This window comes from Carassius gibelio, chromosome B3 (assembly GCF_023724105.1).
Source record: "Carassius gibelio isolate Cgi1373 ecotype wild population from Czech Republic chromosome B3, carGib1.2-hapl.c, whole genome shotgun sequence".
Lineage (NCBI taxonomy): Eukaryota > Metazoa > Chordata > Actinopteri > Cypriniformes > Cyprinidae > Carassius > Carassius gibelio.
In genome coordinates, this window is record NC_068398.1 from 7807916 (window position 1) to 7823195 (window position 15280).

Genomic DNA, 15280 nt, shown 5'->3' on the forward strand with positions numbered 1-15280 from the left:
TCAATGTATAATAATACCAAATATTATTTTACTGATGTAAATCACATTTTTAAAAAGGACGTATTAATTCCTTTAAGTTCAAATGTATTTGTATAGCACTTTTAACAATGCTTGTTTCAAAGCATCCTCACAGAAACATGCAGAACTTGTAACAGAAGAAATATGTAAACAGTGTCGTTTCCTCCATAAGTTTGTGTTCATATACCACATGTTCGTTCACGATCTCGCCCTCGGCGTGTGTCGAGTCCTGCTTTTACACAGTCTGTGTGTGCTTGAGTCACAGTCAAACACATTTCCGGGTTCTTCATGACCGCTCCCATTTTGTCTGAGTGTGTGATTTAATTTGTGCTTCGAGCACGCGATTAGGTAACTCCTGTTCCTCCTCCTTCAACTACAACTTTCATGCACCCAAAATGGTGTGTGAGTGTCAGCCCTCTCTTCTCTTCTCTTCTCTTGTGTTGTAAAGCCCTGCAGCATGATCAGCTGATCGCGCATGTTTCACCCCCGAGTCAAAGAAAAAGAGCCTATTTATATTAACCAAGCATCATAACAGACCTAGAGCGACATTATCAGTCTTTATGAATTTAATCGTGCATTGATTTTAAACGTGTTTGCATTTACATTCGCTCTAAAATCAAACGCGCCCATTAAATAATCTTATAAAAACAGATCCAGACAGAAGATATGCATGCATTGCTTTGTGCGCCCATAGTTTTCATGAATAATGCTTTAAAAAATATAGCCTACATATAAATAAAAGCTAGCTTATACAAAATATATAACCTGTATGTTAACATATCAGTAATTCTGTAACAAAAGGAATAAATAAAAGCTAAATATTACCTGTTTGCATGATCTGATCGTTGTAACAGATATCGATCAATATTTTTATATTAGTATGCAACACATAGATTCACATTTTAATATGCGTGCACTGATTTCTATTTAGGTTAATGCTTTAATAAGTTAGGTAAACTTATTTAATGTAAAAAAAGAAGGATAAAAAGCTTACTAAATGTACATGCACTGACCATATCAGATCTACATCACTATTTTAAGATATGTATAATGCTTTAATTAATATTTAGGTTCATGAACCAACTTTATATTTACGTGCAATCAATATATAGAAACACTATATTTAACGCATACGATGCATTTATGTACAGAGTGTTACTGCACACGAGGCGGATATTTAAATGCAATTTAAATGCATCCATTACAAGACCCTTTCTGTCGTGCAATCAGCATGAAACTGGTTTCAGGAGAACATGGTCGCTGTTGCAATACTCCTTTGTTTACATGCAAGTCCTCCTGTTCGGCGGAAGGAGGCTTTTTGGTAATGCAGTACTGTGTGTGATTCCTACCAGCTGTTTCCCGCCTTGAAAGACATCCGATCAGCTGCAAACACACACATGCAGAAGGAGGGAGGGAAAGAGAGCGAGCGCGCGCCACACACACACTACGAGGGAACCCCATCAGCTGGAAGAGCAGAGTAACCTTACAACTCAACACTCATCTTCCGCGCTCATGCCCCATATCGGCAGGACACGCACAGCTCTGCTTCTTAAATGAGAAAGAGACACGAAGAAGCTGTTTTGTTTTTAAACCGATAAAGTACAAGAAGAATCGAGGAGCCAGAGCTGGAGAGAAGCGGGGAAGCATGGAGTATTTCATGGTGCCAGCTCAGAAGGTGCCCTCCTTGCAACATTTCAGGAAAACCGAGAAAGAAGTCATAGGGGGCTTGTGCAGGTATGTGAGAGCCCCTTTAATAAACGTGCACACATATGTTTGCGTTTCTTTAATAGCGCGCCAACAGCAGCTGCGCTACTACGAGAGTAACATGCATGCATGATTTCAGTGTTATTGTGTACATGCGCCTATCTAGTGGCTTAAGAGGGACGGAACCCGCGCGAGAGTCGGTTTTCTAAAGTTAAAACATCTAGCGGGGGTCTATGGAAGCCCCCTGGCTTGTCAGGTCAGTGTTACCTATGAAATATCTCCGCGAAATCGATGCATTTTGTGTCTAACAAACACAAACCACGTGGTTGCATGCACACACACACCACGCTGCTGGGCTCGCGCGTGTATTTAATATAGCAAAGCGCGCTTTATTCGTCCCACCAGTGAATTTGTCGTCATATAGAGGGGTTTGTGGATTAGAAGTGCGTTTGGGCTCGAGTTCGCGTGTTTTTGGGGCTTAAGTTATTGTGGGCAGTGCGGCCATGCTTGTGGCTCGTGCATTTGGCGTCGTCTGTTTCTCGTTGCTATTAAGTGTTAAAAGTCTCCAGACTGCCATTGCATGCGAGAGTTCCCCACATACGCGGCTGAATTGGGCATTAAGCACGAGGAATGTCGCCGTGCGTGCGGCGGGAGAGAGATCAGATGATATTTGGAATGCGTCGCTGCTGCCGCATGGACGGAGGAAGCGCATTGTTGTAATGGCGGACCGTATCATCCGCGAACACGATGTTTTTTATTTAGGCCAGGTAGAATGTTGATTATCTCGCGCGACGTTACAGTGTCGGCCCATTGTGAGTGGAATATGGGGTATTTAGAGGTTAGTAAATTTAATAACTGGTGTTATTTTAATAAGGGGGTGTGTATGCTGTTGAAGTAAGGCCCCGTCAATGCGTCTGCGATCCATTCTCAGAAGGGGGCGGGGCCAGTGAGCCGATTAGCGCAGGGCGTTCTGGGAATTGTAGTTTATCTCCCAAAGTAAATCGCATACAAATGATGCGTATGCTCTTCGGTATGTTTGTGCTTCTGTTATTCACTGGACACTTTGCAGATTTTCATGGGTTATTAATAATAATATATATATGTATAGTATACACATTAACTTCACATTAACATTATATACTAGTATACACATTCGCAGTTGAAGCTATCCAAAGGACACAGAATAGCATGGTTTAGCCATTGTATAAAATACAAAAGTAGTATGGTACTCTTTTTGTTGGTTAAATGTTGCCAAACTTATACAGTATACATATGAATAACAATCTGGCAATTATATATTTTTCTTTTTGGTTAAAACCATGCTCAATTTGTCTGTGTTATGAAAATGTAGAAAGCAAAGGCAGTTGTTCATTCTCTAATAGTTCTAACATATTTAAACTGAGGAATGCATATTGTTATTATTATTTTTAATTAATTTTTAATTAGCAGTTAATTTATTTCATATTGTGTTTTGAGTAAAAACACCCAGTCACATGAGCATTGTTCAGTAATATTTTATCAGTCTTGTCATAAATCATGTCAATTAAGTCAACTTTAAACAAATTTGTTATTATTATTATTAAAAAATATATCTTTAAGTATTAAAACATTAGTTGTAAATTATTATGAATTAATGTTAAGTATAAGTCATTACTATTATTATTTTTATTATTAAAATATTTTTTAAATTATGAAATTATTAATTTAAATGCCATTATAGTTTGATTTCTATTTAATATAAAACCTGTATTTCTATTTACTGTTATAAAGGTTTTATTTTAAATGGCAGCTTTAATTACACACATGCAAGTCTCTCACCCCAAACTGAGATTTAAACTCCCTTTTGACCAGTTTATTTTCATGCATAAAAGAAGTTGGGTCACATTCAGTGCATATGGCTGGAAACGGCTGATCTGACCGTATCTCTCGTTCCACAGTTGGCTCTAGTTGTGATTTTGGCACTGGATCTGTTTGCTGGGTTTCGAGCCGCTTGGACGTAAGGAAACGAGCAGGGAAACCTCTCTCTCTCCTCTCACAATTGTTCCCCGTGTTTGTCCTCATGCAGCTGAGGCGCTGCTGATAAGAGAGGCTTTCCAGAGATACCCCGTGAGATGCCCAGACAGGGAGGAAGTTCAATTAGGGTTTGATTTCCTCGGCCAAAGCATGTGTGTGATCGTGCGAGGCAGAGATTTCCAGGGGCTCGAATTTTGAGACAATGGGCTTCAATGAGCACTCAGGAAAATCAATGTTTTCTACTTCGCACTCTGATGTTTCTCTCTTTCAAGGTTGCATCCTGTTTTGGTGATGTAAGCAAGATTAACAAAAAGAATTCATTTAACACTTTCTTTGAATCTCAGTGTTTACATTTCAGACACATTGTCCAAAAAACAAAACATCTCAAGTTTCCTTCATAAAAAAGTACCTTAAAATAGGGGAAATGATCATGGTATGGAAGTACCAAGGGATTCTTTTGAAGTACATTACAGTTTTATTTAAGTAACATATAGTGATCAAATGACATAGATTTTAATCATATACCATTTTAACATGTTTTTGCAATTTCTTTAAGTGCATGATAATACATGCTCCGTTATGTCCCATGAGGTTAAATGTAATAATTATACTTTTAAAGTATACAAAAGTGTTGTAATGTCTCCTCTACACAGCTTAGCAAACATTCCCCTCACGCCAGAGACGGCGCGGGACCAGGAGCGGCGTATTCGGCGGGAAATCGCCAACAGTAACGAGCGCCGGCGCATGCAGAGCATCAACGCTGGCTTCCAGTCTCTGAAAACACTCATCCCGCATAGTGACGGAGAAAAGCTAAGCAAGGTGAGTCCGAGAGCTCTTGTGAACACACTGGGAAGAGTGAAAATCAAGTAGTGGAAAAATGAACCTCAGGTTGTTCCAAACCCAAATTCGTTTTAAGCTCTAAACAAAGATGGAGAAGCGTCTTAGAAGTACAGTACAGAACAGAAGTCGTCAACATGGCATATAAAGCTACAGTGCAAGTCTTCTCAGATAATATAGTAGTTGTGTGGGTGAATTACTGTTGGTTATTCTCTCATAATCTACTCCTCTAGTGAACTGGGACTGAATCCTTTACTCACGGAGTTGAATCTAATCAGTCTGATGTGTGAATGAATCATTCAGAAAGCTTTGACAACTTGTATCATATGTCAAGATTTCAGTAAATATATGGTCCATATTACAGTCTTTGGTCACTTTATGATAGCTTTTTGTGAGAAACGGTCTGGATTATAATAAGTGGTTATTCATTGATAACCTTTCCATCTGTTTTGTTGCATTGGAAGCATCTAAACGGGTTTGTGAGGGTGTGCAAGTAACAACAATGGTCTTTTTCAAGGTGAATAATTCCTTTAATACAGGTTTTATGTAAGTGTAAATGCTCCCAAAAAATGTTAATTATTAAGTTTAAAGTCTGCTTGATTCTTATTTTTAGTTTATCTCACAAATGCTACCATACATCAGTTATACTTGCAATTGTCTATTTCCCCCTTTATTACTTTATATGTTCTTGTATGTTTGAAGTTGTATTTACTTTATTTCTTAACAATAGTCTATTAATTAATTAGTTAATTAACATAGTTGTTTTTAAAGTAGCCTGATTATGTAATATAGTAAAAACGCACAAAAGGAGTGTTTATATAACCGTGATGTATCGTGATATCGAATCGTTGACATGATAATCGTACTCGAATTAAATCTGCTGAATATTGTTGTGGTCGCTCAATAGTTTCTCAGGTTTCTATGAAGAAAAATCTTTAGAAACAGGAATCTTCAGTAAACTTAAATGTCTTTACTGTCACTTTTGACCGATCTTACTGATCTCAAACTTGCGAATGGTCGTGTACTTCTAGCATCCATCGCTGAAGACGTTTGGCATCACTTTGAAACTGTGCTCCATCGTGCCAGTACATTCAGATGGATGTAATGCAATCTCTTTCTCTCTCAGGCTGCCATCTTACAGCAGACGGCCGAATACATCTTTTCTCTGGAGCAGGAAAAGACGAGGCTGCTGCAACAAAACACCCAACTCAAACGCTACATACAGGTGAAGCCCTTCATAGAAATATAATATCTGAGTTACCGATATAACATATGAAACCGTTATGAGGAGATTCCTGTTGTCTCAAAAACGAGAACATTCCTCTTCCTCCCATCAGAAGGAGTTCAGCGGCTCGTCCCCGAAGAGGAGGCGCGCAGAGGAGAAGGATGAAGGGATTGGATCTCCAGACATCCTGGAGGAGGAGAAGGTGGAGGACCTTCGGCGAGAGATGATCGAACTCCGACAGCAGCTGGATAAAGAGCGCTCCGTTCGCATGATGCTGGAAGAACAGGTATACTAGTGTCCGCTAGAATCAGTATTTTATAGACTGATATCATTTTAGTTCTTAAGTGTGTAGATACAAGCACTTGGCCTATGTTTGTGGATAATTATTGATATTTAAATATTTTGAAGAGATGTATAAACTGATGTATGTGTGTGTGTGTGTATATATAGAGAGAACACTATAGGACAATTGCAGATAACTGATAATATCTAATACTTTTTTATATATATATATATGTGTGTATATATATATATATATATATATATATATATATGATGCAGTCTTACAGGCTAAAATTTCAATATTAGTGTATTTGTAAAGGATATGCTGCAGAAAATTGTAGGCATTTCTTAAGTCCTAAATTAATTGATTGTAAACTCCTTTTTAGCTTCGTTTTCACCTCATTACACAGAGAGTCCTCAGTGATAATTATTATATTTTCTGTCGTTATTTGACAAATTTAGCAAATCTTTAGTTGAACTCTTGTTTGAGCTGTTCATCCTGGCCTAGTGCTGAGGAGTCGTCATCTGTGGAATCTGTTATCAAACTTTTCTGTTGCTGCATCCGTTTGCTTGCTAAAATTAGCTCGCTTTAGTCTTTGCATATTTAATGAGAAATCACAGAAGGTGCACAGCTCCCCTGAGAGCTTGAATCGTTTCTGAACATCGCACTTGAAGTGCAAATTACACCCCAATCTCTGCTGCTATCCATGAAATGCGCTAGAGAAACTACCTCAGGCAACAACAACAACAAAAAAAAGTCGGCCTGTTAAGAGGAAACCCTCTCTTCTGGATGTGTATTGAGCTGTGTTTCTTTGTGTGTTTCTGTTAGATCCGCTCGTTGGATGCCCACTTGTACCCAGAGCAGCTAAAGGTGATCGCTCAGCAGGTCCAGGAGCAGCACGTGCAGACGCAAACCCTGCTTCGTCTTCAACAGCAGCAACAAGAACAGCTGGAAAAAGAGACCAACACACCTGCTCGCAGCCCGCTGGTCAGATAGACGTTTTGATATACTCACAATGAAAGATATACTATTCGTGATTGAGATATTGATCATAAAAGGGGCTGGTTTTATCCAATGTTTTGACCCACTAGAGGGCATTAGAAGAGTTAAGACAATCCAACTTCTGTAATGTCACAGATTTCTGAGTGACATAATTTTCAGATAATCGTGTAGGGTGGGACTTCATTTAGCCTATGAATATTTGAGTGTGTAATAGCTGGTTTAGAAGCAGAGAACATTATTCAGTTATGACATTTTGATAAAGGACTACAAACAGTGCTATTATAAACATTTGGGATCAGTGTGATTTTTTTTTTTTTTTTTTTTTTAAGGGACAGTCCATTTATAATTTTTTCGAAAGATTTCAATTACAAATAAAAGCTGTTTTCTTTTTTTACTTTCCATTCATTTAAGAATCGTGGAAAAAAATGCATTGCAGTTTCGTGAATAATATGGAGCAGAAAAACAGTTTTTTATATTTATGATAATTATTAAAGGTTTGGTGAGCAGCAATCAGCATCAGAATGATTTCTAGAAGAATAACGTAACACTAAAGTCTGGAGTAATGATGCTGAAAATTTAGCTTTACAGCTCAGAAATTTCATTTTAAAGTATATTCTAAAGTATATTCATAAACGGTAGTTCTTTTAAATTGCAATACTATTTTATAAAATATATATTTTTTAAGTTAATTAAATGCAGCATTGGTGAGCATAAGAGACTTCTTTCAAAAACACAAAAATCTTACAGACCCCAAACGTTTGACCAGTAGTGATACATTTTTTTTTCTTTTGAATAATGTGTACTTATGAATCATGCATAATACGACCATATACATTAAGCATATACTGTACATAAATTGTCAGTTCTGATTTCTTGTTCAGTTTGTTCATAGAAAAGGTCTCTGTAATTTATGGTAACCCTCTGTCCTGCTGTGTTCCTCAGGTGTTTTCTCCTGCCACGCCGCCTGCGCCCACTCATCACGCCACAGTAATTGTTCCCGCCCCTGCGCCGCCGCCCCCTCCCCATCATGTGACTGTGGTGACCATGGGCCCCACCTCCGTGATCAACACAGCATCCACATCACGACAGAACTTGGACACCATTGTGCAGGTAAAACACGTCCCTGCCCACGTCCCGTCCCAGCTCAAGGAGAAAGTCTTGCAAGAGAGAAAGTCCTTAATGGAATGAGATTTAACTACCAGATGATGTGTGTGTGTGTGTTAAAGGGGTAGTTCACAATAAAAAAAAACATGATTTACTCACCCTCAGGCCATTCTAGGTGTATGTGATTTTCTAGTTTTAGACGAATACAGAGGTAAAAAAAACATGTCCTAGCTCCTCCAAGCTTTATATTGGCAATGAATGGCTGTTTATAGTCAATAGTCCAATAAAGTGCATCCATCATAAAAAGTACTCCACTCCACATGGCTCCGTGTTTTTAATAAAGGCCTCCTGAAGTTAATTGATGTGTTTTTGAAATAGGGCTGTCAATCAATTAACATTTTAAATCAGATTAATCTCACTTATTTTCTGTGATTTAATCGTGATGAATCGCACATCGTTTATGAAATTAAGCATATACCATGTATCCCAAAAGGGGAAATTCAAATTAATGAATGACCATATGAATTTCCCCTTGTGGGAAAATAAAGTTTTCCTTGACCTTGACTCTTGTTTCTCTTGTTTGCTATATCCAGCAAAGTAAACCAAAATATTAAAGGGTGATTCGCAAAAATCAGTATAAATGTAGATGTCTTTCCAAAAAAGGACACCTAGAAACTCCACAAGGACACCAAAGGAGCCCATATAAGCACGTATGAAAGAGAAAAAAGAATAGTATGTGTACAGGGCAACAGCAAAGAGCGTTTTTTTTTTTTTACATTTTAGAGAAGTCAAGTTGCGATAACGAACAGGACCACGTGGAGATGTTATAGTTACAGTCTACTACTCTAGATGGATCCATTTATTATCGTGAATGTGTGTGGAAGCAACGTGAATGAACGGAAATTTCTCTGCTGTGCTTAAATAAAATGTAATCTTTCTTGACACACTGATCACACTAATACATGCATTATTATAACAGACTCACGCGTGCTTACTGGACGACTCCGGTTACACCATCGTAATCGTCTTTACGTTGATTGCAGTCTTCATCCGTCAGAAATTTCCTTGAGAAACTGTAGTTTGCTTCTCATCTGGCCATACAGAGGTGGGATGTTGACAATCCATTAAGTCTATACTTCACACAGCGCAACGTGTGAGGGCTTCGCGCTCTTCAGAGACAATCACTATGACCGAGCTCTGCAATCTTTGATGTATTTAGCCTGGTTTCCTTTATATTAACGCTGTTTTGGACAGATTGAACGCATTAGCTTCCTGGATCATTGGACTTAAATGATCTGATGGCAAGCAGAAAAAGCACAATTGGGTTAAATAGAATATAGATTGTTCCTCAGTAATTTTGCGTTAACTGCGTTAAATTATTTAAATACGTTAAGGATTGTAAAACGAATTGCATGCGAGGTTGACAGCCCTATTTTGAAATAAAAATATCCATATTTAAAAATGTATAAACCGTAATCACAGCATCCTCCAACTGTTGTAAGAGCATTCACAAGAGTGTTGGCATTCACTGGATGACATTGGACGAAGGCGTAGCTTAAGCTCTGATAAGAAGTGACAAAGGTGGAAGAACAGAGGAGAAAACAAAACAAAACACCACTTGCAAATTAGAAGTAAAAAACATTTGGATTTGTAAAGGAAAAATATCAGTAGAATTCGATATAAGTGAATAGGAGACTGTTTTCCTTTGCTGTAAACAAAACTTGGTTCTCACGAGACTAGCATATTCTCACCAGAGTTTCTGCTTTGTTTATATCCACTAAAACACCACTCTCTTGTGAACAGTCGTACAACAGTTAGTGGAAGCTAGAGATTATAGTACTTTTTATGATGTATGGGCGCACTTTATAGGACTTCTATTGGACTATTGAATCTCGACAGCCATTCACATACTTTTAAAACTCAGATTGTATTCATCTGAAAGACGAAAGTCATATAGACCTTGGATGATCTGAGGGTAAATCATGTGGTATTTTTTAAATTTTTGGGTGAACTTTGCCTTTTAAGTGCATCTTCACACTTGAAGTTTTCGTGTGGACACTAGGGATCTGCACATGAAGTCGTAGATTAAACCGTGAAAATATCTTGAGCTAATGTTAACCAAAGATCTTATTTAAGGCATTTAACCAAAAACCCATTCATCACAACCCATTGACATCAGAATGATGAAACTAGAACTGATAAAATGCTCATTTTTGGGTTTTGGAGCACAAAAATGCCATCCTTGCAGGAACTCCGTTACAACCCATGTAGCTCCACACCGCAACTTGTCTGTTGTTGGACTAGATCCATTGTAGCGTTTGAACCAAATGTAAAACCAGTTGTTTTGGATAATAAAGTGAATAATCGGGATGTTTAACAAGTCAACTGATAGTATCTTCCTGTTGTCCCGCAGGCCATCCAGCACATCGAAGGCACGCAGGACAGGATGGTTGTACCCGAGGAGGAAAAGCGCCGGGCGGTCATCGTCACCTCGGGCCGTGTCCTCACAGACACCGGTGACTCCGACACCGCCTCTGACAACGAAGGATCTGAGGACTGTTAACTGCCCGGACACCCCCACCACCAATTCGCACCACCACATGTAACGGGGGGCGCAGAAAATGGGGGGAGGGGGTCTGTGGCCAAAGGCCTCCCGCAGAAATACTCTTTCTTTCTCTCTCCTCTCTTCCTGTCGCTGTCTTCTTCATACTTGCATACGGGACTCACAGACTCAATGACTTGAAGGTTTCTGGGGGTTGGGGTGGGAGGGGAAACAAAACAAAAACAAGAAAAAAAATTAAATGTTACAGGAAATGTGCTGATAACCCAACGAGCACGCTTATGTATACTCACACAGTACACTATAACCCCATAGCACTCTGGTAACATGTTGATACATTCATATTATACAGCTCTTACTCATACTCCGTCGAACTGTCTTCTGTTTTCACAACGCACGCTCCCAGGTAAGCGATTTTGTGAGGGAATCACAAAATCTCCGTCAGAATCTGCCACAGGTCTTCCAAGCCTCTGCTTCATTATTTCCTTTTCTACATCCTGCCCATAAGAGGGCAGTAGAGTGTTCTGATTGGAGGGAACCCATTACGGCGTCTCAAAATGAACACTTTGCCCCACCACCCTCTGGTTGCGTCATATTATCTATCCATTCTGGGGAGGCTTGAAGCATCACTGTGAGCCAATGAGACTTCAGAAACCTGTTCCACACCATGGCTTCCGAAACTTTAGAGGAAATGTTACCTTTTATTTGTTTTTTCTTTTTGTTTTGGTGCAGACGCGCTCCTAGATTTCCATTTGCTGGTGGGCACCTTTGATTGTCGTCTTGTCAATGGAGGGACAAAGACCGGCACTGCTTAGAGGGGCTCCGAGCACTTTGTAAATAACGCAAAGTTATTACACAAAGAGGGGGGGGGGGGGGGGGGACTTTGTGCACTTAATGTCGCTCACCTTTACTGGGCTGGGTTCCCAGTATGCTTGTTGGTGTAGGGTGAAGCACTCCCTCCGTCGCATCAAACGCCCCCCCGGTCCAGTCCTCACAGATCTGATTTTGAAATTCTGGCCGAGTTTTTGTCCTTTATGTGTCAAATGGAATAAGCTAACCGTCAGGTACTTGTACCTGCGAGTAAATTTATGTGTTGCTATTAGCACACTCGCTAATGTAAATGTAAAGGTCTTGTTTTTTTTGAGAAAGTGTTAAAATAGCACTATCAGGGTTGTCGTGGCCCGATTTCAGCCTATGCAGCTCTTCTGGTTCTCGTCCCCCTTTGAGAGCAATTTTGTGACCCCTTTGGTCTTCTCCCGGAAGTATTGTCCTGTCCATCTTCATGTCTGATGCTCCGTAACAATGTTTACGGCGACACCGAAGAGTTACTAGCCCATAATCATGTAGTCAAGCGCTCTAGCTCTATGCACTCGCTGGTTCACTCTGTTCGCTTGAATGTTTCAATTTCCTGTATCTTTCGGCGTACGACGAGGATGTTCGTACATGCCACAGATAATCATGTGCAAGGTGGTGCTATTCCTGCGTGAGCTGTCCAGATAAGCCAAGGATGTCCAATCTGTCTCCCAGAGGGCCACTCTCCGCTAGAGTTTTGCTTCAACTCCGTTTATACAGGGTTACTACAGGTATGAGATGGGACACGTTGGGGCTAAACAGGACGTTGGTTTTGGGACCAGGCTTGGACACTCCTGGGATAAGCCATGTGATATTGTGAGCTCTTCATACCCCTGGTGGGATTGAGAGACTTTACAGAAAACAATGGCCAGTGGCTTGCCTTAAAACAGCTTCGGTGTGCTTGTGAGGCACAGAGGCCTGCCTTAAACTAGCCCTGAAGGTGGCGCTACAGAGCAAGGCCGGAGGACGCGGTTACGACATGGTACCCCATGTTCATCTCTTCTCAAAGTTCACGTTTCCAAACATTCCAGAACGGTGTACTATTTTGTTTTGCGTTGAGTTGTCGATGCTAAAGTCGGCAAGATTTGGCCATAGATGAAGGTGAGAGTTGTTTTGTTTTTTTGACAGGAAATTCAAAGTGTGCATGTCCCCCTTCCCTTACGAAATATTACAGGGAATCTTTTTGCTGCTGGACAGATTCTGTTTTTTTTCTTCTTCTGGATTTATCAGGTGCATTCAGCACGCTGGACCTTGTCATTCGTATTGCAGCAAAGACTGCAAGGAAACAGGGCTTCCAGAAGAATGGGCTGGTCTAATCTTGGCATTTTTTTTTTTCTCTTCTCGTTTGTACTCTTATGGGTCGTAGAGACTAGTGTCCTGGTTGTGCTGTCTTCTCATGTTTAAGTTTGTAAGTTTGTTATAACGGTTTTGTCTTCGCGAAAAAATCTCTTTTCCTCCCCGCGTTTGAACATTTCCTCTACCGAAGCCACAGGGTGTCTATTTTTTGTGTATTTTCTACTCACAGAAATCACTGTAAGAAATCTTGAGGACATATCAGAGGTTGGGTGTGTCGAGGGGAACGGGGGCGATATTATAAACCTGAAGCACTTACTGTAGTATAACGAGGAGCGACTCTTGTTTTCAAAGAGATGTTGTCCTCGACCGAAGCTCTTCTCGCTGTGATTTTTGAACCACACGGCTGTGTTTAACCCTCAACGTTTGTCCTGGCACACCACATGTCCTCTGGCCGTCTCCGTAGTCTCCAGACTTGTCCTGTCTCTCACCCTCTCCCTCTTTTATTGTCTGTCATCTCTTTTAATATTTTTTGTTTCTATTTTTGTTGTTTTCCCTTTATGTGGGACAGTCAGTACATTTGGTTGAGAAGCTATTGTATTTTGTTTTTTTAACTGGGGAAAAGAGGCGTGTGCCTTTGTAAAAACAGAATAATAAAGTTTGTACTTTGTTTTTTACAACTCCGTGTATCGTGTAAATATTTATGTCTTCAGTATGCATTGCACTGTATGCTTTGCCTGCATTACACTCACATTAGCAATTGACATTATAAAAAGCTTGCTAGGTTACATGTCAAGTAACAAATCAGTTAAACATTAACATTCAAGGAATCGTTTTAAATCTAAGAGTGACGTACAGCTGTGGCATTTGAATTGCACCTGGGTACCTCATAAATAGTATGACCAGCTCTGATTTATTTTGGGTACTATTGAAGTGTGTACTTGAGTAAACCCTGAGTACTCAAAGAACATTTTACAATTTCCTTGAAAATCTGACATATGATGTTGTTAAAGTATTTGGTGTTTTGGTCAGAACACCAGTGCGACATGAATCAGAATCAGAATCAGAATGAGCTTTATTGCCAGGTATGTACACATACGAGGAATTTGTTTTCGTGACAGAAGCTCCGCAGTACAACAGAATGACAGCGACAGAACATAAAACACATGATAAAAGAATAAAAAATACAAATATGTGACATGACAAAAACAAAACCCATTACAAATTCAGTGGAGATATAATCACTGATTATAATGATTTATACTGTCATTTTATGCATTGCATTGCATCGCGCATGTCTTCATTTGTGATCGGAGAAACAAGCGCAACTCCACACTGCTCAAAACTTGAGTTTGAATCATCAGTGGCAAATCCTTTAAATATGAAAATGTACTTACAGACTGAGAGTAAGAACAGCTGGCATTGTAGTCTTCTCTCCCAGGATCACGAAACAGTCCTCTACAAAATGTGCTGCACACATCTTAATATTTGGGTTGAAGTGTTCTGGAACAGTGTTATAAATGCAACTTAAACATTGATTTCTAGTTATTTCCTTTTTTCGAAGGCCAAAAAAATAATTTTCCCTTTCACAACAAAAAAATGCATCTCCACAACATGGCGGCTGCAACAGCAAGAATTAAAGTTATACTGCTTTTCTTTGCGTGAACATTCAGGCAGCGCTATGCAAATCTTCCCACATCGTGATGTAGACATGTGGGGGCGTGTTTAAATTAGATGTTTTAGGAGGGCGTGGACAAATCTTCATTTTTATAAAGCATAGCTCTTTTGGTTTGAGACTTTATTCTTTGCAACTTTAGGGGTTTTATCTATTCACAAACTGCTTTTAACACTCCAAAGAGACTGGAAAACAGTAAAGAGACTGTCAAGGAGAAGTAAATGGTTTAATTCTACAAAAGATTTACCTGAATTTTCAAACAATTAAGTAAATTCAAAATTAGACTGTGTATCATCACCTGGCACCAATTTAAAAGCTCATGAAAAGTCATAAGTTCAGGTGGCTAACCTCTCTCCAAGATTTGGCTTTGTTCCTTTTATTTTATTTTTTTTGTCAAATATAGTCTTAACTTGAACACAAATTTGGTACAGCACGCAAAGTTATATAGAAACTTGATTTCATGGTGGTATCCCAAAAAAATTTAACCGCAACTTCATTCACAATTCTGACATTTTTTCTCACAATTCTGAGTTCTTGTCTCGTAATTCTGATAATCTTTTGAAATCCCAGATGCAACAGAAAACCCTAAACAACATTTTGTTTCACATTTTTTTTTTACCAGTGAATTTTTCCATAAACACTTTATAGTGTATTCACAGATTAATGAAGGGAGTTCATCTGTCTGTGAAGTGCTGGAGTCGGCTTCTGCTGTGT

At 39.4% G+C, this 15280-nt stretch overlaps 1 protein-coding gene across 3 annotated transcripts; it reads left to right on the top strand.

Moving 5' to 3' along the window:
- The first annotated feature begins 1400 nt into the window (after positions 1-1400).
- tfap4 (transcription factor AP-4 (activating enhancer binding protein 4)) lies at positions 1401-11613 on the top strand. Of its 3 annotated transcripts, none has more exons than XM_052550246.1 (7): positions 1401-1752; positions 4389-4554; positions 5699-5797; positions 5913-6083; positions 6909-7067; positions 8025-8192; positions 10600-11613. In XM_052550246.1, the coding sequence occupies exons 1-7, from the start codon at positions 1664-1666 to the stop codon at positions 10747-10749; spliced, it is 1002 nt and encodes a 333-aa protein (XP_052406206.1). In that variant the 5' UTR covers positions 1401-1663; the 3' UTR covers positions 10750-11613. The 3 variants fall into 3 exon arrangements, with proteins under 3 accessions (XP_052406206.1, XP_052406205.1, XP_052406207.1); XM_052550245.1 differs by having other exon boundaries at positions 1402-1752; positions 5910-6083; XM_052550247.1 differs by lacking the exon at positions 1401-1752 and adding an exon at positions 1828-1978 and having other exon boundaries at positions 5910-6083.
- Positions 11614-15280: the final 3667 nt, after the last annotated feature.